At 43.2% G+C, this 22814-nt stretch overlaps 2 protein-coding genes across 3 annotated transcripts in view; one reads left to right on the top strand and one right to left on the bottom strand.

Annotated features, from left to right (window-relative positions):
- The window catches only part of b4galnt1b (beta-1,4-N-acetyl-galactosaminyl transferase 1b), a 28805-nt gene extending 9935 nt beyond the window's left edge, over window positions 1-18870 (top strand). The window contains exons 4-11 of the mRNA XM_033966994.2: window positions 851-957; window positions 1027-1064; window positions 1728-1908; window positions 3522-3614; window positions 3701-3888; window positions 4589-4729; window positions 14630-14867; window positions 16290-18870. Coding sequence (XP_033822885.1) covers window positions 851-957; window positions 1027-1064; window positions 1728-1908; window positions 3522-3614; window positions 3701-3888; window positions 4589-4729; window positions 14630-14867; window positions 16290-16507 — 1204 coding nt within the window. The 3' untranslated portion in view covers window positions 16508-18870. The remainder of the gene's footprint in view (window positions 1-850; window positions 958-1026; window positions 1065-1727; window positions 1909-3521; window positions 3615-3700; window positions 3889-4588; window positions 4730-14629; window positions 14868-16289) is intronic.
- Window positions 18871-21320: 2450 nt separating this feature from the next.
- The window catches only part of arhgef25b (Rho guanine nucleotide exchange factor (GEF) 25b), a 29290-nt gene continuing 27796 nt past the window's right edge, over window positions 21321-22814 (bottom strand). For both annotated transcript variants that reach the window (XM_055221983.1, XM_033967248.2), the window contains 3 exons: window positions 22204-22403; window positions 21782-21871; window positions 21321-21550 (listed from right to left, as the gene is read on the bottom strand). In XM_055221983.1, the coding sequence (XP_055077958.1) occupies window positions 21473-21550; window positions 21782-21871; window positions 22204-22403 (368 nt within the window). In that variant the 3' untranslated portion in view covers window positions 21321-21472. The remainder of the gene's footprint in view (window positions 21551-21781; window positions 21872-22203; window positions 22404-22814) is intronic.

Consider the following 22814-nt stretch of genomic DNA (forward strand, 5'->3'; position numbering starts at 1 on the left):
ATTGAAAAGATATAATATTTAGACATATCCTTCAAATCAGGAAGGAACTTTTACGCCTGAAATCCATGAATAGTATAGGTGGGAAATATATTTTAGAATTGAAAAGTTCTTGTTATGATCAAGATGAGTAAAATTAGAATATGAAGTACATTGTCTGTCATTAAACAATTATACTTACAGTAGCTCAGTTGGTAGAGCATTTGTCCACTGATCCAAAGGTTGGCAGTTTGAATCCTTCCCTTGACATAAACATCATTGGTAGAGGAGTCAGATCTACTGTCGCACAGGCTGGCAGTTCAATTTCAGCTCCCACAGATGAATGCTGTCGTTGTGTCCTTGGGCAAGACACTTAACCCACATCTGCCCAGTGTCTGTGTACACTGCTGTATGAATGTGTGTGAATGGGTGAGTTGTTCCTTAATGTAAAGCACTTTGAGTGCCTTGAAGGTGGAAAAGCGCTTCGTAAAAATGTGACCATTTACCTTTATTATAGTGGAATATCTCTGCCCTTTTTGGTTTATATCAAATTTACAGTTATTTTGCAAAACTTGAATCTCAAACATTTACAGGCACATTGTAGTGCATTTCAGAGGGATTGCCACAGTCTCGTTATTGTCATTGGGCTATAGGGGGCTGTTGTGCTATATTTCACTCCTATAACGTTTTGTCCAGTTGGCACATTTTTATTTTCCTTTTACCATTGGGCTGTAGAGATATTCAGTATAGTCTCCTTCCTCTATAAACAGTGAATATAATATTCATATTAAATAGTAATTTCATTTCCTGTATCAAAAATCCCTACCCAGTTTTGAGCTTCTTTTACTGTAACTTGAGTTCATTTTGTGCTCAGGTCCCAAACTCCAGCAGACGTCTTGATCGTAGCTGAAGCAAACAGCCCGTTACAGTTCCCCATACAGGGGGTGGAGGTGCGTCCGCTCAAAACTATCATCATCCCAGGTACACCACAGTCACAGGGGAAGTCACACCAGCCTCTGTACAATCAAACTAAGGATGTTTTTCTCACAGGTCTGGCCTTACACGACAGCCCCAGAGACCACTACACAGTAAGTTACTCATCCTTCTACTGTACTATGCGTTAAGCCCAACTGCTTGCATTTTGATGATTAAAGTTGTAAGAATGTGCGTTTCTGGTGTAAACGGGGGGGGGGGGGGGGGGGGGTCTGCATAGCATCCGCTTGAGCCATATGTCTGTACTCTATAGGTGTGTACATGTTATTTGCTTTAGCCTTAGTAAATCAAGATACCAGTCTAATGTAGTACAAAGTGTTCTTTTTGACTGATCCCTTCTCCAACAATTTTATTTTTCTGTCAGTCTCTAAATACATACCATTACGTGTTTCAGTTTTAAATGCTGAAGTTCATTTCAAGACTGTGTAGAAGCAGCATGGAGGCATAGGTGGTAAAACTTGAGCCTCACAAAAAGTTGTTCCCAGGTGTGATTCCCATGTAAGTTTCATTCAGTGTAGGCTTTCACAGCTACCACAAAATTAAAAGAGGATTTGAATAACAGGAACTGAAAATAATAGTTTTAAAGTGCAGCTTTAGACACTGATATTAATCACACCACTTCACCACGCCTGAACCTGAATCTAGAAATGAAACCTGATATGACTCAGCACTAAACCAGGACCAAAACCAGATCAGCCAAGCCAAACCATAGCATGTTTAAATTATGTGGCTAAAACTATGTCATTATTTGTCCCCAGGTAAACTTGACAGCCTCCCTGGGGACTCTGAATGTGGCGGCGGAGGTGGAGGGTGTGAGGTTAAAGGGTGATGGAGAGAGTCACATGACCGTAACAAGCTCCACACTCAACAGTTTAAACCGACAACTGCAGTTTGTGACGTACACAAACACTCTGTTCCACCCGAGCACGGCCGATACAGGTGAGGACTGCAGCAGAGAGAGAGTAGTTTTAATATGGTGCTCTAGTTTTTCTCTTAAAATAAACTGAACAGTTAACTGATTTTTTTTTGTTGTTTGCTTTGCTTTAAAATAAAACTATAAAAAAACACACACACACACACAATTAACAGGGGACTGCTTAAGTGTAAAAAGGGTTGCCTGTGCGGTCATAGTGTGCTATGTTTAGATATTAAACTTAACTATGAGTTGAGTTCAGATAATTTGATCGTGACATACTTTCTTACTGGTTTATTTATAATTTGAATGAAGTTTTTTTCATATTTTTGGATAAAGACAGAACAAAACAGAACAAAATAACAAAAAACTGTGAGGGGTCACATTTACGGAATCACCATAGAAATACTTTTAGACCCAACTGCAGACAGTGTTGGGAAGTAACTGAATAAATGTGCAGAAAATATATATTCAGAATACTAATTTTGAGGAACTGTATTCCGGTAAAATTACTATTCATTTTGTGGTATTCAGAAGAGTTACTTTTCTCAAAGGAATACATAACAGTACTTTATCACACAATTTAGGCTTTGAACTGCACAGAATTTGTGAGATAAATAGCTCTTACAGTGTGTGCATGTATTTTTTCCTTCTCTAATTAGTGATAGGAAACAGGACAAACATCAAAAGCTGTTTTTAATCCTATGTTAAATTTTTAGACTTAAATTTCTGTGCAAGTCTGTCTGAAAGTATTCCAAGTATTCAGAGAACAGTTCTCTGATAGGACCATGTGTTAAAATACTTTACAAAATACATTTTAATGCAGGTTTCCCGTATTATATATCTAAATACATTATCGAAGTATTCTTCCCGTCACTGGTCACAAACTTGTACAAACAGAAACTGTGTCATTGGTCAGACATTGCTTCATTCTGTCTCCTTACACATTTTTAGTGTAGAAGCATTCACTTCTTCCACAATCACATGTCACCAGTCCAGTACTTTGTCAGAGAAGCTCTGGGTAAATCATTTATTTATTTATTCAACACTAAATTCTCATTAGATTATATTATACCCTGTCAAGAGTCAATAAAATGGGTATGGATATGAAACAAATTTGAAGGTCCTATATTAAAATTACCTCTTGTGAGTTTTAAGCGATGTTATAATGTTGAAACCTCCTCAAAAACACACCTGGAGTTGTGTTTTGTTTCATTCACACATGTTTGAGGAATCCTTTATTATTAGTCTGTCTACATCTCCAAAGCTCAAAATGCTCTATTTCAACTTGTGATGTTGCAATAGTTTTCAAGTTAACAGCTACTTTTTATCTTACATTCAGTAGAGATTGGACATGCCAGGACTGAAATGATCTTAATGATTGACATGACATCACAAGGTGGAACAGAGTGTTTTCTGTTTGAGAGAAAAACTCAGCCTAAATATGTTTGTGTGTTAAACATGTGTGAATGAAACAAACACTTTAAGATAAACTACATTCCCCCCTTTACCACACACTTACTAACATTAACCCATAACATACCACAGGCTTTAGTTTCTGTGATCCCTAATGAAAATGAATAGAAGAAAAGAAAAAAATGTACTATATTTTAAAACCTTGTGTGATTTCATGTTTTAGTGCAATTTGAAACAGAAAGACATCAAGCCACATTTGTCATAAAAATCCGCCATGGTAAGACTCCTAAACTCTACAACACTGGATCCAAACAAGGTAAAATAAACAAAATAAATATGAACGGTAAATATTATTCAGAAAACATTAGAGTAAACCTAATTCTCTTCCCTGTCTCTCCTCAGAGTATAACGTGACTGCCCTGGTGACCATTGCCACAAAAACGTTCCTTCGTTATGATAAACTTCAGGATTTGATTGACAGCATCCGGACGTACTACCCCACGGTTACCATAGTGATCGCCGACGACAGCGAGCACCCCAAAAGCATCTCCGGACCCTACATCGAGCACTACATTATGCCCTTTGGAAAGGTGAGGGGAAGCACTTTGGTCCTGGTTTAGTTCTGGTTTGATGCTGATGTAGACTTGATATGGTCCTGTTCTAATCCTGGTTTAATCAAGTCCAGGTTTAGTTCTGGATTTAGTCCCAGTTTAATCCCAATTTCTTGTTGTGCTTGAACTGTTCGTTGCAACACTGAAATTTCTCCATTGTGGGACAAATAAAGGTTATCTTAACTAATCTTATTTAGTACAGCTCTTTGCAACAAGTATGAAATTCAAACATGGAGATAGATATGTTTAATTATATACAGTGGAACATTACAAGCAATGCAATAACATCTCCACATTGTGCTGCTTTAAACCTAGATTTGAGTTCAAAACAATAAGAACCGCAAGTTAACACATTTCAGACTTAGATTTTACCCATAAGGCATCAAATTTTAAGCTAAGAGCATTTAGAAAAATATAATGTATGATTTTGTTTGTTTGAGTTCTTCATAAACGGCCTTGGCTCCCTTCATGTCAGCTCCAGAAATAAGACAGTAAAAAGAAAAAAACTTAATGAACTAATATTGATTTGGTCATATTCTAGTCTTGGAGTCATGATCTAGTTAAGGTTATGTCATTTTAAAACACAGTAGTTTCCGTGTGAACTGTTTTATAAATAAGATATACTGTAGATAGTAGTAGCTCATGGATCTTTGTACACTGGTTTTGTTGCATATTTCAGGGCTGGTTCGCTGGTAGAAATCTGGCAGTATCACAGGTCACCACTAAGTACGTACTGTGGGTGGACGACGATTTCATCTTTACAGCAAACACCAAATTGGAGAAACTTGTGGATGTTTTAGAGAGAACGACACTGGATCTGGTGAGTAAAACTGTATGCTCAGATTATTAGGCAAGGCAAGTTTGTTTGTTTAGTACAATTCGTAAACAAAGGAGTTCAAAGTACTTTACAGAATAAGAAAGAAATTAAAATCACAACATACCGTATTTTTCGGGCTATACGTCGCTCCGGAGTATAAGTCGAATTAGCCAAAAAATGCATAATAAAGAAGAAAAAAACATACATAAGTCGCACTGGACTATAAGTCACATGTTTGGGGGAAATTTATTTAATAAAAATCAGGACCAAGAACAAACATTTCATCTTAAAAATTATTAAAGAGCAATTCATAATAAAAGCAATACAATAGAGAACAGGCGTACGGTATTGATGGTAAACTGAATACGTGTCTGGTATGTTAACGCAACATACCGTATGAACAGTCATTTAGATAACTATGGCATAAAGAACATGCTAACAGGTTTACCAGACTCTCCATCTCACTCCAAATCACTAAAGCCATTGAACTCGTCACTTCTGAACAACTCTGCTAACTCCGGAGGTGGACGAAGCGCCTCTTCCTCTCCATCCACCATCCACTGCTCCCACAGGTTACGCAAGACTGCCTTAAAGCTCCGGTTCACAGAGATGTCAAGTGGCTGGAGTACTTTGGTTAAGCCTCCAGGGATGATGGCAGGTATGGAGTTGAAAACTTTTAATTTAGCTTTGAACTGTGGTGTGATGTGCGCTTGCATACTGTCCATCACAAGTAGCGCCTTGCGTGTCCTAAAGAAGCCATCCGGACGCTTAGTGTAGCACTTCGTAAGCCAAAAGTTCATCATTTCTTGATCCATCCACCCTTTTTCATTCACAGTTACGACAACTGAGGGAGATTGGATTTTTGGCATGGTTTTGCGTTTGAAAATGACCATTGGTGTCAATTTTGATCCATCTCCACAACATGCCAGCACTACTGTGAAGTGTGATTTTTCATGACCAGTTGTTACTATATTCACACTCTTTTCCCCTTTCTCTGCAACACTTCGGCCCATGGGGATGTCAAACGTGAAGGGAACCTCGTCCATGTTGATAATATGATCCGGTGTCACTTTATGCTCAGTTACTTGTTTTCAACAAACTCACGGAAACTGTCGACCTTAGCTTGGAAGTCTGCTGGCAGTTTTTGGGACATCGTTGTCCTTGCTCTGATAGAGAGGTGGTTGCGTTGCATGAAGCGGTAACACCAAGAAGGTCCTTCCGCAAAGTCGTTTATATTCATCTCCTTGGCAACTACCTGGGTGTGGAGACGTAACTGCTCTGTTGACAAGCCTCTCCCGGCAGCACGTTGTTCAAGCACCCATGTGCGAACTCGTTCCTCTAGCTGTGGCCATCTAGCTTTTAGCCCGCGATTAGCTTTTTTTGTTTTCTTCATTGCAGTAAGAGTAACCTCCGCTTTTCGCCAGTCCCTCACAAGTTTCTCGTTCACTCCATACTTTCTTTGTGCTGCTCGATTACAATTTTTGGCAGCATATTTCACTATTTGCAGCTTGAAATCTGCAGAATATGATTTTCTTTTTGGGGGCATTTTTGTTCAGTCCTTCTCAGTTGTCTTTATGTTGAAATTTTAAATTTTCAGTGGTACAGGGGTAGCAGGTGCTGGTACACACGCCTACAGTGCCTTCTTGCGGTTGTCAGTGTGATGTTCGTTATTATTATAACGAATATAATTATTATGTGTAAAAATTTCACGTATAAATCGCCCCCCTGGCCAAACTATGAAAACAAGTGCGATTTATAGTCCGAAAAATACGGTAAATATTTATCATAAAATTTACATTAAAAGAGAAGAGTGCAGAGTAAAAACCCTTCAGTCATATGCACAGATAAGTAGAACAGAAGTAGAGGCCCGTCTCACATCTCACATCAGGGGGACTGTTCCAAAGAAAATGAATGTTAATTCCAAGGACCGTACCAACATGTCCTAGGATGCTCAAAGTCAAAGATTACCTCAGTTACAGTGTTTACCATTCATGCCTCACAACATGAACATATCTGTCTGGACAAAATTTGTTGTCACACCCAAGATTAAAGCAATGGAAATTTTAAGATGGTAAATACTAAACTAAACATTCAAAAGTTTTCTGACACTATATTGTGACTATGTGATCCTGCACTCTATGTCAGTGGTCCCCAACCTTTTTATCACAGCAGACCGGCCAACGTTTGAAAATTTTACCGTGGACCGGGGGGGGGGGGGGGGTCCACGGTAAAATTAATTTGTTCTGACCTCTCCAAATTAAAATAATCACTATTATTGAACCCTCAGCAGTAACTGCACTAGTTTGGGGTCTTTGTAAAGGAAACACCCTATAATTTTACCCACAGGTGTCAGAATCACTGTAAGTTTGTCTGCTGAGCATTTATACACTTTGGAACTGTCATGATGTCAGTTTCCCTGTCCTCCCGTGCTCTCTCCCCCTCCCCTACCTGTGTGTCTGGAGCTGGGTGGAGTGCCTGACTCCTCCCGTGCACACCTGGGGTGCATCAGCCTAATCACCACCACCTGCTGCTGAGCACAAGAAGGCTTGGCAGTCTACACTCGGTGCCAGACCGTCCGCGTGTAAAACGTGAATGTTTCTTGCTAAGCTTTGTTATATGGTACTTTCCGGCAAATGCTCATTTGGATTTATGCACCCTCCAGATTCCTGCCTCTACTCGCCCAGCTCCTGCCGCCACGTTCCAGTCCCGGTATCGCTTCCAGCTCGTCTTGTCTCCTGCTCGTCTCGTCTCCTGCTCGTCTCGTCTCCTGCTCGTCTCGTCTCCTGCTCGTCTCGTCTCCTGTCCGGCCCTGGTCTCTGGTTTGTCACCCGCTCCCCGCTCTGGTCTTCGTCTGATCCGCCTGCCCTGGTACCGCACCTGCTTCTATCCCCGTCCTGGTCCTGTCCTGCCCGCCTCTACCTGCACCGCACCCGCCTGACCCGTCTCCCGCTCCCCGGTTCCTGTACCTGCTCTTGTGACCTGTTTAAAGACTGCATTTTCACCGCTGTAAATAAACACTGTTAAAACTGCTCTGGTCTGCATCCTTTGGTCCTATCCGCACCGTTACGACAGAACGGTCTGGCCACTATGGACCAAGCAGGCTCAGATCCGGACCAGATGCGCCGCCTCACGCACTCTCACCCCGAGGCGGTGCTGGGTCAGCACGAACAATCCATTCGAACTCTATTGGAGCTAAATCAGACATTGTCCCAGCAGGTGGCACAGCTTAACCACCAGGTGGCCGCGCTCCTCGTCACCCCGCCTGCTGCAGCTGGAGCGCCACCATGCCTCCCGGAGCCGAGAGGCACGGATCCGGAGCCGTATGCTGGACAACCTCACCTCTGTCGCGGATTCCTGTTCCAGTGCGAGTTCATGTTCCAGCAATGCCCTTCTCGTTTCAGCTCGGGGGCCACCAAGATCCGATATATATGTGGATTACTCCGGGGCAGAGCTCTCCAGTGGGCAGAGGCGCGCCTAATGAAGACGTCTGTGGATAGCCTGGATTTTAATGAATTTGTGTCCACGTTTAAGCTGGTGTTTGACCACCCGCACTACCAGGACAATGCTGCCTCCCGGTTATTGACTCTCAGCCAGGGCTCCAGGACGGTAGCGGATTATTCCATTGAATTCTGGACACATGCGGCGGAGCTGGACTGGACGGACAGCGCGCTGCGGGCTGTGTTTGTGCGGGGCCTGAACGAGACTTTGAAAGATGAATTGGTTTCCCGGGACGAACCCCCCGACCTGCGGACCCTCATCTCCCTCACTCACCGTATAGACAACCGCCTACGGGCTCGTCGCCGAGAGAGACGCCGGTCACCGGTCCCGCCGGAGCCACGCGCTGCCCCGCCCCCGCCGGATGAGCCCATGCAACTCGACAGGACCCTTGTGTCGACCGAGGAGCGTCAACGGAGGCGTCGTCTGGCCGGGGCTTGCCTCTACTGCGGTGAGCGCGGACATTATGTGGTCACTTGCCCAGTTCGGCCAAAAGGGGGGGCCCACCAGTAGCACTGGGAGTACTGGTGGGCGAGCAACACATCCTGGACTCTTCTAATAGACTGCGGCTCAGCGCCACCCTGTGCGTTCGCACAGAGACCTTATGCGTTTCCGCCCTTATCGACTCCGGGGCTGAGAGGGACTTTATTGATGCCCAAGTCGCGGAGCAGCTCGGGGTCTACCTGGAGCCCCTCGAACGCCCCTTAAATGCCCAGGGGCTCAATGGACGTTTTCTGGGGCACATCACTCACATCACAGAACCTGTCACCATGATTCTGTCCGGCAACCACCAAGAGAACCGTCAGTTTCATGTCCTGTCCTCCTCCGCTTCTCCTCTGGTCCTTGGTTACCCCTGGCTACGCGCCCACAACCCTGTTTTCGATTGGGCCAGGGGCGGAGTTTCGGGCTGGAGTCCCGATTGCCACGCCAAGTGCCTTCGGTCCGCCCTCCCTCCGGCCGGGAGGTCCGTTCCTGTCGCTGATCCGTCCCCAGACACCCCCAATCTGTCCTCGGTGCCTGCTGAATATCACGACCTGGGGGAGGTTTTTAGCAAGAGCAAGGCCCTCTCTTTACCGCCCCACCGTCCATATGACTGCGCCATTGACCTCCTGCCGGGTGCCCCACTACCATCTAGCAGGCTATATAACCTGTCTAAACCTGAACGCGAGTCAATGGAGGACTATATCCGTGGGTCCCTGGCTGCCGGAATCATCCGCCCGTCCACTTCACCCGTGGGAGCGGGGTTCTTCTTTGTGGCTAAGAAGGACAAATCCCTGCGGCCTTGCATTGATTACCGGGGTCTGAACAATATAACCGTAAAGAATAAATACCCGCTTCCCTTACTGGACTCGGCATTTACGCCCCTCCACGGTGCGACCATCTTCTCAAAGTTGGATTTGCGGAATGCGTACCACCTGGTGCGCATCAGGGAGGGAGACGAATGGAAGACGGCCTTCAAGACACCCCTGGGACATTTCGAATACTTGGTTATGCCCTTCGGTCTCACCAACGCCCCTGCCGTATTCCAAGCCCTCATCAACGATGTGCTCCGTGATTTCCTTAACCGATTCGTCTTTGTTTACTTGGATGACATCTTGATTTTCTCGCGGTCCCCCCAGGAGCATCATCAGCACGTTCGCCAGGTTCTCCAGCGCCTCCTCGAGAATAAACTGTTCGTGAAAGCTGAGAAATGCGAGTTTCACGCAGAGGAGGTCAGCTTTTTGGGCTTCATTGTGGGGCGGGGCCAAGTAAGAGCTGACCCTGAAAAGATCCAGGCTGTCACTGAGTGGCCCGTTCCTACCAGCCGGAGACAGCTCCAGAGATTTATCGGCTTTGCCAATTTTTATAGACGTTTCATCCGGGATTTTAGTAGGGTTATCTCGCCCTTAACTAAACTCACCTCTCCTGCTTTGCCGTTTGCCTGGTCTCCTGAGGCGCAGACAGCCTTCGAGAAGCTTAAGAGACTATTTACCTCCGCTCCCATCCTGCACCAGCCCGACCCTTCACGGCAATTCATCGTGGAGGTCGACGCCTCCGACTCGGGAGTGGGGGCCGTGCTTTCGCAGAGGTTCGACCCCCACAACCGCCTCTGTCCCTGCGCCTTCTTTTCCCGGCGATTGTCCTCGGCCGAGGTCAATTATGATGTGGGGGATCGGGAGCTCCTTGCCGTAAAGCTGGCCTTGGAGGAGTGGCGCCACTGGCTCGAAGGGGCGGAGCAACCATTCATCGTCTGGACCGACCATAAAAACTTGGAGTACATCCAGTCCGCCAGGCGCCTCAATCCCCGTCAAGCTCGTTGGTCCCTCTTCTTCAGCCGCTTCAACTTTCTCCTCACCTACCGCCCCGGATCTCGGAACGTCAAACCAGATGCCCTCTCCCGCCAGTTCGCCCTGGAGGATAGCCCGGTCACCGCAGAAACAATTATCCCCTCCTCGTGTGTGGTGGCCGCGGTCCATTGGGATATCGAGGACACCGTCCGAGAGGCCCAGACCAACGACCCCGACCCAGGTAACGGCCCTCCAGATAAACTGTTTGTTCCCGATTCTGTCCGGTCTCAGGTGCTCCAGTGGGTCCATGCCTCCCGTTTCGCCTGCCATCCTGGTGCCGGTCGCTCTCTCTCCCTCCTCAGGAGACGCTTCTGGTGGCCCACGATGGACACAGACACCCGGGCTTATGTCGCCGCCTGCCAGGTATGTGCTCGGGCCAAGGCCTCCCACTCACCCCCTTCTGGTCTCTTGCATCCTCTCCCAGTTCCTCGTCGCCCTTGGTCCCACATCGCCTTGGACTTCGTGACGGGCCTTCCCCCTTCCCAGGGGAACACGGTGGTTCTCACCATTGTGGACCGCTTCTCCAAGGCCGCCCATTTCGTTGCCCTGCCTAAGCTCCCCACAGCCAAAGAAACTGCCGACCAGCTGACCAGTCATGTCTTCCGACTCCACGGCATCCCGGTGGACATCGTGTCCGACAGAGGGACCCAATTCACCTCTCAGGTATGGCGGTCTTTCTGCGACAGTTTGGGGGCCACGGTTAGCCTCACGTCCGGGTTCCATCCACAATCTAATGGGCAGACGGAGCGGGCCAACCAAGACCTGGAGTCGGCCCTACGGTGCACAGCCTCCGCCAACCCCGCGACCTGGAGTACTCACCTACCCTGGATAGAGTACGCTCACAACTCCCTCGTGAGTTCCGCCACTGGTATGTCCCCCTTCGAGGCATCGCTGGGATATCAACCCCCTCTCTTTCCCACGGAGGAGAGGGACCTCGCCGTCCCGTCTGTTCAGCGCCATCTCCAGCGCTGTCGCCGGATCTGGAAGAAGGCCAGGGCGGCCCTTCTTCGGGCTGGAGCGCGCACTAAGGCGACGGCCGATCGCCACCGTGTCCCGGCGCCCGTATACCAACCTGGCCAGATGGTTTGGCTCTCCGCCAAGACGGTCCCGCTGAAGACGGACTCCCGTAAGCTGTCCCCCCGATTCCTGGGACCGTTTAAGATCATGAGGATCATAAATCCATCGGCGGTGCGCCTCCAGTTACCCCCGTCTCTCCGGATTCATCCGACCTTTCACGTCTCCCAGGTTAAACCAGTCCGGACCAGCGACCTGTGCCCTCCGGCCGATCCCCCACCGCCCGCCCGAGTCATTGACGGCCACCCGGCGTTCACCGTCCGCCGCCTGATTGACGTTCGTCGCCGTGGTAGGGGCCTCCAGTACCTCGTCGATTGGGAGGGTTACGGTCCGGAGGAGCGATCCTGGGTGCCCAGGGCACGCATTCTGGACCCCGACATGGTGAGAGACTTCCACCGCGCTCATCCTGACAAGCCTGGGGGTCCACCAGGAGGTGGACCTTAGGGGGGGGGTACTGTCATGATGTCAGTTTCCCTGTCCTCCCGTGCTCTCTCCCCCTCCCCTACCTGTGTGTCTGGAGCTGGGTGGAGTGCCTGACTCCTCCCGTGCACACCTGGGGTGCATCAGCCTAATCACCACCACCTGCTGCTGAGCACAAGAAGGCTTGGCAGTCTACACTCGGTGCCAGACCGTCCGCGTGTAAAACGTGAATGTTTCTTGCTAAGCTTTGTTATATGGTACTTTCCGGCAAATGCTCATTTGGATTTATGCACCCTCCAGATTCCTGCCTCTACTCGCCCAGCTCCTGCCGCCACGTTCCAGTCCCGGTATCGCTTCCAGCTCGTCTTGTCTCCTGCTCGTCTCGTCTCCTGCTCGTCTCGTCTCCTGCTCGTCTCGTCTCCTGCTCGTCTCGTCTCCTGTCCGGCCCTGGTCTCTGGTTTGTCACCCGCTCCCCGCTCTGGTCTTCGTCTGATCCGCCTGCCCTGGTACCGCACCTGCTTCTATCCCCGTCCTGGTCCTGTCCTGCCCGCCTCTACCTGCACCGCACCCGCCTGACCCGTCTCCCGCTCCCCGGTTCCTGTACCTGCTCTTGTGACCTGTTTAAAGACTGCATTTTCACCGCTGTAAATAAACACTGTTAAAACTGCTCTGGTCTGCATCCTTTGGTCCTATCCGCACCGTTACGACAGGAACACACATAAAAAAAATTTTTTCTCATCCTCACCAAAAAATCTTTGTGAAAATGAAGGTGTAGAAAGCTGCAGTAGGGAGCTGGGGCCAAAAATACACTATATCTCAACTGACAAGATTGTTGACCACTTACAAATTTGAGGTCAATGCCTATAAAAATTAGAGTTTTACAATCATTTTATCATGAGTAAGTCCAGGCCTCTCCAAACCTATCCATCAATGAGGCTCTACTGAAATCTCACACTGAGAGGAATCTGTATCTGCACACCCAGCTGCTCTATTACTGTACATTTATATATCATATCAAAACACAATATAAAATGTATATTTGTATATAAAATACAGTCAAAACAAGTGGTATGGGTCAAAATAAATATATATTTACAAACCACACACTGCAAACAATCAACAAACACACACACACTTCAAAATGTAAACAAACACACTGGAAACTAAGAACACACTGTACATGATTGTACAGTGAGACAGTCATTCTGCAACAGTGGCTCAGTGGTTAGAGCTTTCGATTCCCACTCGGACCAATTTCTGTCATTGTGTCCTTAGGCAAGACACTTCACCCAAGTGGTGTGTGTGTGATGATTGGTGGTGGTCGGGGGGCGCAGATTGGCATTAGCTAATGCTAATGATTACACATGGTACACATTTGACCCACAATTAAGTTAATAGCAGAATAAACCACGCTTACCGATCAGGAACAGCATCCAGTCCATCAAAACATAATGTCCCTCTGCTCCTCAGTCCACCATGAGATCTTCACGAACCGCTCCGGGTCCGAGATGCCTCTAGTTTAACTTGTACAAACATCCACAGTGTCCTCGGTCGCGCACTTCCTTTGTTTTGTCCGTTTCGTCATGTTTAAAACGCAAAACTGCTGCGTAAAATTACGCAATACGCGCGCGTAATTTTACGCGCGGATCTTTATATCCAGTCGCGGGCGGGCCGTCGGAACGCTAAGTGGTTAAATTGTCGGCGCTCACGTGACGTAAATGTAACCGAGAGAATCCGGTCATTTTTCAAAATAAAAGATTTTTCAAAATAAACGATTGTTCAGACTCAGATAATAAATACAATGGAAATAATTAATTATTTCTTGGACGGCCGGTGGCCCGGTACCAATTGATCCACGGACCGGTACCGGTCCACGGCCCGGTGGTTGGGGACCACTGCTCTATGTAACAATAAAGTCTGTACTATTCTAACATTAAAGGTCCTATATTACACTAAACTGTATTTGTATGTGCACTATGACCATGAAGGACATTTAACTTTAAAGGTCCTATGTTACACAAAAATAACCCTTGTGAGCTTTGAGTCATGTTAAAATGTTGTTACCTCATCAAAAACAGACCTGGAGTTGTGTTTTGTTTCATTCACACATGTTTGGGTAACTCTTTATTATTAGCCTGTCTACATCTACAAAGCTCAAAATGCTCTGTTCCACCTTGTGATGTCATGAAATGGTAGTTTTCAAGTTTCAAGGGCTAAAATAATCAATTCTACTGAAGGTGTATGGAGTTTAAAAACACAGTCGAGCACTTCCTGAATCACCACATAACACCACAAGATGGAAAAGTGTTCGGATGAAACAAAACATAACTCCAGGTATGGTTGTGATGAGGAAACAACATTAGAACAGACATTAGAGAATAGTGTAATACGGGCCCTTTAACACTCTAACATTAGGATGGTTGCCATAGCAATTAACAATTATAACAACAAAAATATTATATCTTTTGAATGGTGAGAAGTCCTCAAAATGGAGCCTATAAACAGGAAACCAAACCTTATGAATACAAACACATCCCTGGTCATACAATATAGTTTATGCAAATTTGTATGTTTTATTTCTGTTTAGGTGGGTGGAGCAGTACGAGAAGCCACGGGTTACACTTCCACCTACAGGCAGACCATCTCCATTGAGCCCGGGGAGGAGGAGGGGGACTGTCTGCATATGAGGAGGGGTTTTCATCATGTTGTTGAGGGGTTTCCAAACTGTGTGATCACCGACGGCGTCATAAACTTCTTTTTGGCTCGAACAGATAAAGTCCAACAGGTTGGATTTGACCCCAGACTGGCCCGAGTCGCACACCTAGGTCAGTATGATCTTCTTTTACTGTCCAAAGGGTGATATGTGTAAATCTGAGTGGGATGTGCACATTTGAATGTTTCTAAAAGGTGCTATATTACACAAAATGGATTCTTGTGCGCTTTTAGCCATGTTATAATGTTGTTACCTCATCAAAAATATACCCAGAGTTGTGTCTTGTTTCATTCACACATGTTTATGGAATCCTAGTTTATTAGTCTGTTTACATCTCCAAAGCCCAAAATGCTGTGTTCCACCTTGTGATGTCATGTTGTGGTAGTTCTCAAGTTAGCATTTACCTTTGATTTTAAGTTCAGTAGATATTGGCAATTCCAGGGCTGAAATGATCCAAATGATTCTAGTGAAGGTATGTGGAGTTAACAAACACAATGGAGCACTTCCTGTATTACCACATGACATCACAAGGTGTTTGCGGGAAGAACTCAGCTGAAATATGCAGGGTTTTTGTGTTAAAAATTTGTGAATGAAACAAAACACAACTCCTGGAATATTTGTCATGAGGAAACAACAGTATAACATAGATCAGAAAATTGTGTAAACTGTGTTGACTGTAAATGTTAAAGAAGCTGTGTAACTATGTAACATTTCTGATTTAGGATCTGTCACTTGCTTGTCTCCATGGGTATGTTATTGCTTTGCCTGGAATGTCCCACAGTATGACGTTGAGCCTATTCATCTCCATGGAGACAAGCAAGCCAATGAGCCCTCTCACAGTAAGAATGTCTTTGAGGTACTCTGGAGCAGGACAAATTCTGTAATTGAATACATGCAAAAGATATATATTTGTCATACTGTGGTACATCCCCAGGTTGGTATCTCAATTTATTTATAATGATACAATATTTATAGGGGCACTTAACTATTCTGATGAGGGATCTGCCACCTGCGTGTTTCCTGTTTCCATGGAGAGATGTTATTGCTTATAGCCTAGAATGTTCCACAGTATGGCATGAAATCTTAATTAATTATATACAGAAAACCATGAGCTTACTGTGAGCAGGACAGCCTCTCCACAAACCTGACCTCTAACTCCTGGTAGTGCCACCTGCTTGTTTCCATGGAGAGATGTTATTGCTTAGCCTGGAATGTTCCACAGTATGGCATGACATGTATCGTAATGAATTGTATTTGCTAAAGAAAATACAGTAAAAACATGCATTCTTACTGTGAGCAATGCCACCTCTCCATAGATCAGACCTGTAACTCCTGTAGCTCCACCTGCTTTCTCCATGGAGAAAGATACAGGTGGTGCCAGACCCTTCAGCAAAAGATTACATAGTGCTGCTTTAAAGCTAGAGCTGAGTTCAAAATATAATTAACAAATTGCGGTTTTAGATTTTACCCACAATGCAACATATTTTAGTCTAAGAGCATTTAGAAAAATATAGCCTATGATTTTGTTTTCCAGAGTTCTTCATAGACGGCCTTGGCTCCCTTCACGTTGGCTCCTGCGATGACGTCATTGTGAACCACGCCACCAAAATCCGACTGCCCTGGGTCAGCCAGTCAGAGAGCGACAAAACCTACGCCAAGTTCCGCTACCCTCTCGCCTCGTCGGACGCCACGCAGACCAAGAACGGACTGCTTTACTTTAAAAACCGCTTTCAATGTTTGACTCATAACTAACACCCCGCTCCACCGCCGCCATCTTGAAGTCTTCTGCTCTTCCTGAGTTGCCAAAGAAGTTTTTTGTGTACGACCATTCGCAGCAGACACCTTCGTTACACTGCAAAATCACAATATCTAGCCTGGGTTAAAATGACTTGAATAGTAATCTTGATTTGAGTGAATTTGACCAATTTACATTTATCAAATAACTGATTTCACAAAATGCTTGACTTTATCTGAAACATGCTGTAGCCTACCTAATTATAGTCTAAACAGTTTGCAATGGTCCAGAGTTATTCCTCACTTACCTTATGCATTCTGAGCATCCCAATTATTCACTGTGATGTGTTGATGTAGTGATGGTAAAACATGCAACAGAAAACACTTTATAATCAGATGCAGACAATACACAGCAGAGCTACTTTGAATTTAAATAGCTTTAAAATAAGAAAAAAAAAATAGGTTGTATAAATATTCTTCTTCAAATAATTGTTAATAATCGTGCTTTTTTTTTTTTTTTTTTCTTAATTAAGCAGCTCTATCTGACCTCCTGATGTGTTAGCTTAAAAAGACTCAGTACAATATAGTGAAACAAGTAAGAAATGTTTTGAAGCAGGTTAATTGATGTAGGTATGTCAACTCTTACTTAGTCAAACTGCTCAAATCAAGATTATTATTCTGAAGTCATTTTAACTTGTGTAGAAATGTAGTTTTTTTTTGCGGTACTTGCCTTTTCAGGAGCCTTGTGATCATGAAAAGTGTCCATGCTTTTTATGGCGTCCCAGAATTCCCTTGTCTTGTATGAACTCAAATGTCAGGCTCAAATTAAGGAGCTGTACTAACACAAAACATGTTTACATCGTACATTTTTAAAAAGCATCGTCCTCACATCGCGACCGCAGCCTTGTGACATAAACATTAAAGAGGCTACAGTTTTTGAACTTCAGCCGACGATTATGTGTTGTAAAATTGGCTGACACATTTTAAATAAGGCTTGTATTTATATTTTGTATTTAAAACATTTTTTTGTATTTATTTTTTTTAAGATGCACTATGTAACTTTTTCACCCCCTTGTCTCCATGGAGATATTTTTACTTTGCCTGGAATGTTTCACAGTATGGCATTAAACTAATTTATTGTGTCCATGTAGATGCCAACAGGTCAGGTCTGTGGAGTGGCAGACCCAGTTGAAGTAAGATGATTATTAAGGTAACCGTAAGCAACAAAAAACCCAGTAATGATATAAATACTAGACTAGATATGTTTAATGCCATACCATGGGACATTCTAGGCAAAGCAATAACATCCCGAGGTTGGCGACCCTCAACTAAAAAGTTACATAGTTTATCTTTAAATTATATAGATCTATTAGAATATCTAATGTCAAATGTCAATCGGACGGCAGCTTATTACAAAAAAAAAAAAAAAAAAGGAATTAAATTGTATCAGGAATTTTTTTTATAATTTTCACTGTTAGATCCTCATTCAAAAGTGTGTTTACTTTTTAGACCTGGTTTAGTCCTGGTTTAGACCAAGTTTACATTTTAAACGTATTTCTTTTCCTTGCTTAGTTATGTTAAAGGTTACATTTGTAAAGATTATTTTGGGGGTAGTAAAAAGTTTGAAACACATTTTTGAAGCTACATTTTGGTCTCAGTGTTGAGCTTTGTGAGGAAGGAGGTTGACCATATTGTTCGTTATGTCATTTCTGTGCACTCGTCCTGAAACTGTTTTTGTTGATCCCTGATGCTCATTTTCTGCTATCTGGAACCCTCCACTTTCTTCTAACAGTGATATAACTAAGGAGGTGATCAAAAAGACTCCAAAAGAGACTTCATTTTATATAAAAACTGCCTTGAAGAAATATGGGATGAACCAAAGTGCATGTTTAAACTTCTGGACGGAAGGGAGCCAAGCATGAACGCTGTGTGGACTTTTGAGGAGGAAAATGGACTAAAACTGCGATAACTTTTGCCTGTTGTCGATGATATGGCGCTTTTTTATACCATTGGCCACTAGAGGTCGCCCTTCGACTACTCTTGTTTTTCCTTTTATAGTTTATAGTATTAGTAACGAGGTGCCACATATATTTATTCATTATTTTAATTTTTTTTTTAAGAAAAGGGAATATTTTTTGTGATTTTTTTTGTGAGTTATTATTTATTACTTTATTAAAATCAAAAGTAGCTCTTGGGACATTTGTTATTATATCATATGATAAAAATAAGGTGATATTTTGTAATTGTTTTTTCAAACTGTTCAATTTAAAACTAAAAGTGATATTTTTATTTAAATTTGAGGAGTATAGTCAATTGTTCACGGAATAAGTGTCACTGAGTGTGTGAGTTTGAATGGGCAAATAAAGAGTATCGGAAATCTATTGTTGAAATTCATTATAATGTATCATTTTGGAAGATTTTAGGTGCATTTAAAGATGTACTATGTAACTTTTGTGTTAAAGGATCTGTTGCCTGCTTGTCTTCATGGAGATGTTCTAAAATGTGTGTAAAGACAGGTGCGCACATACTAAGATTGCAGGTTTTTAGAAATACTGGTTACAATCCAGGCAAAGAAATAACATCTCCATGGACACAAGTAGATGGCAAACACTTCACCAGAAATGTTACACAGTGCACCTTTAATGATGTGGTAAATTGTGTTGCGTTTATGTTGAGAAGTTGAAAAATATGAAAAATACATACTTACTGTTCAATAAGGATTAAAGGTGTACTTGCTTGTCTCCATGAAGGTGCTGCTTTGACCGAATATTCCACAGTATCGCATTAAACTTGCATATCTCCTACGAAGATGTCGCCAGGTCAAGTCACAGGTCAGATCTGTGGAGCGGCAAGCTCATGGTAGAATGCCGTACTGTGGAACACACCAGGCAGTATAAAGTATAATGATCATTGTCCACTATAATGTGTGGCTGTAAATGAAAGATTGTGATAGAAATATTCATCAAAAACATTCACTATCTGGGAGTCAAAAAATAAAGAAATATGTTTGGAGCTATTCATTTTTGTTTTGCAGTAAAAATAACTTACTGGACATATTTTTTACAGTCCTGTTGTAACTTGCCCACCCCTTTCCTCTTTGGACCCATGTGTCAATCCCGTTCAGTGCCTCAGTGTCTATGTGCTTTAAGATAACAGGGCAACAATGGCGAAGCTAAAAATGGGAATCCAAAGGGAAAACTTGGCTAATTGTAACTCGGTGGGGCTCTCACTTTAGCCTGTCTGCAAACATGATATACAGTTCAAACATAATGCAAGGATGCAGTCATTTAAGGACTTAGGAAAAACACTGGGAGCTAGTTGGTTTCTCAGGGGACGAGGTGCAGCAGTGATCTCATAAGAAAACATCTGGGACTAAAATAAAAGTATGGAAAAAGACTGGAAAGCATCATTTAAAGGTGTACATTTGTTTACTTTGTCTAGAATGTTCCTCAGTATGGCATTAATTAAACTTTTCCATTGAGACAAGCAAGACAAGCTGGTCAGATCTGTGGAGAGGAAGTGAATGGGTGAGTGGTTCCTTGATAAAAACTGACATATAAAAATGTGACCATTACCATAGAAGTTTAATGCTATACTGTAGAACATTCGTGGAAAAACAATAACATCTCCATAGTGACAAGCAGGCAGAAAACCATGCACCGTAAAAGGCAAAAAGTGCCCCATTAAGAAAATGCAATATTTTGGTGTGCTTTATAGTCGCTATATGAACACTCGTCCTCAGTATTTGACCCACTGTTCAATGGCACTGGGTGAGGAGCAGTGAGTGAACCCGACTCGAAGTCAGAAGTATCTGGAGGATTTGTGCATTGTGCATGTTTTGATGAGAGCAACTAGAGTACCCAGAGGCAGTGGTGGATGAAGTATTCAGTTGTGTTAAGCAAATGCACAGATACAGAGGAAAACGTTACTCATGTACAAGTAAAATCACATGAAAAAAGTACCTTGAGTACCTTTGAGTACCTGTTTAAAAATCCACTTTAAAAGTAAAAGTAAAAGTGCTGTTCATTTGTTAAAGAGTAAATGTAATGATATTGATTAAAAATTATACCATTACAATACAAATCAATAATGAATGAATTGTGTATTTATTTTTGTTTTGCTCAAAGCTGAAGCTTTGGGATGGATGTTACCACAAACATTGTAAAAATAAACATCTGAAATCATATGAAAAGTACTTTTTACTTTTCAGTCCAGCTCAAAAATGTAGTGGAATAGAAAGTACAGGTTCCTGCTCTGTAATGAACTGAAGTAAAAGTAAAAAGTATGATTGTAAAATGTACTTGAGTAAAGTACAAATACCTAAAAATTCTCCTTAAGAACAGTACTTTACTAATTGAACTTCATTACCTTCCACCACTGCCTGGAGGAGACAGAGACACAGGGAGAACATACAAACTCCATGCAGAAAAAATCCTGTATTAAAATACTTAAGTTATTCAGACATGGGTTAATAGTACTTGTAGTACTCCTATGGCACCCTGGCACCTATGAAAATGTTTGGCCAAGCTTATAACAGGACTATTCCAGGTCTAAACTAGGGCTAAAGACACTCAAAAAGATGAGAGGAATTCTAAACCAGGATTAAGAAGTGGATTAAATATAGATAAAACTGACACTAACTTATCCAGATACTTGAACTGAGAATACACATAAAGTTTGGTATTTTCAATTACATTATTACGTTCTAATTTCAGTTTTAAAATCATGAATTACCTACAAGTGTATTCAGATGCAGTCATTTTAGTATTTAAAATGAGTTACTTCCACTCACTTACAATAGGCATAATAGACAGAAACCCAGTCAATGCAATGCTTTTATAGACCTTTAATCTCACCACTTTCCCAAACCCACACATGCTAAAAGAATATCCAAAGAATTCAAAACAAGGACAGATAGTGAAAATAAAAGCAGCAAATCTGAACGTGACTTAGAGCACAGCAGAGTCTGGAGATGAAACACATTCATTTTGCGTCCAGAGACTGCTGCCGGTGCATTGTCCCGGGCTGAAAATTGTCTTCCTGGAAACTAGTGGTTGTATCCTGTCAAAACAAATAAAGAATGAATCAATGTTACTCTATATTTAAGACAATGGTTTGTTGAAATGTACCAAACTAAATGTACAATATTAGTAGAAAATGTGGAACATTTGACTGTACTGGTTCCTTTTCCAGTAAAGCTGTGACATTGTTGTGAAAATGTTGTCAGTGATTCACTTCAGCATTTCCATATAATTTATGGATGTCACACTGCTCATAGTTCATTTTATGCACCTGTCCTGAAGGTGGCAGTCCACTGAACGCTGCTGGAAACATTTTATCAGAAACGGAGAGCGATCGATGTGCTTCACAGGGGGTTGAAATCTAAAAGGAAACACATAAAAGGCAACAAATTAAAAAATGATATTTGATATGTTTTTTATATTTTATATTTATGAAGATGAGCATGCATTAGTATGATATTCCCAGCGGTCTCCCATCCAAGTACTAACAAGGCTCAGCCCTGCTTAGTTTCTGTTATTTGAGAGATCAGGCTTTGACAAGGTGTAAACATTAAACAGAACAGTGGTTTCAAACCATTTTAAGTAAGGACAGCACTAAACATACTTGAGGACCCTTGGAACAAGATATTCTTCCTTCTTTTGAATGTTTTCAAAATGACGCTTACAAGAGGACAGCTAACCCGCTGCACTCACTGTTTTGTTTGCAGGGCAGTGCTGTTGTGGGTGCAGTGTGGGCAGAGAGGTGTTGTAGAACAGGAGGCTCTGGTGGCAGTCCATGGAGCCGGAGGAGTGGGGGCGAAGCTCTGAGGCTGAGGCCGTCTGAGGCTTCGAGCTCCGGCCCAAACTGCACGACTTCCCCTCACGACGCTGATACTCTATCGGGGACTGTAGCGCTGCACAAGGGAAGAAGGTACATGAGAAAAATATAGTCAGTGTAATTAGCGTACAGTTGTTTTTGTATCTAAGCTGCTGAATCCAATCACATATCTTTGTATTGGAGAACAAAGTAAGTACAGAGCAGTGGGCGTGTACAGGTGAAAGTGAAAGTGAGGATTAATGGCAAAATGATGTATTGAAAATAAGCAATTAAAAATTATTCAAACATGCACAAATCATTTCAAATACAACTTTGGGTGAGTAAATGGTGAGGAGAAACAACTATAACATGGTTCCAAGCTTGGAAAAGTCGATTTTGCCTAACAGGTAGTTTAGGTGTTTAGGCACACTCCTTTGCATTTATTTTTCATAGGTTTAACTTTATGACACTGTTGAAGTCTTCCATATTTTTCAAAATACCTAAATAA

This window comes from Periophthalmus magnuspinnatus, chromosome 5 (genome assembly GCF_009829125.3).
Source record: "Periophthalmus magnuspinnatus isolate fPerMag1 chromosome 5, fPerMag1.2.pri, whole genome shotgun sequence".
NCBI lineage: Eukaryota > Metazoa > Chordata > Actinopteri > Gobiiformes > Gobiidae > Periophthalmus > Periophthalmus magnuspinnatus.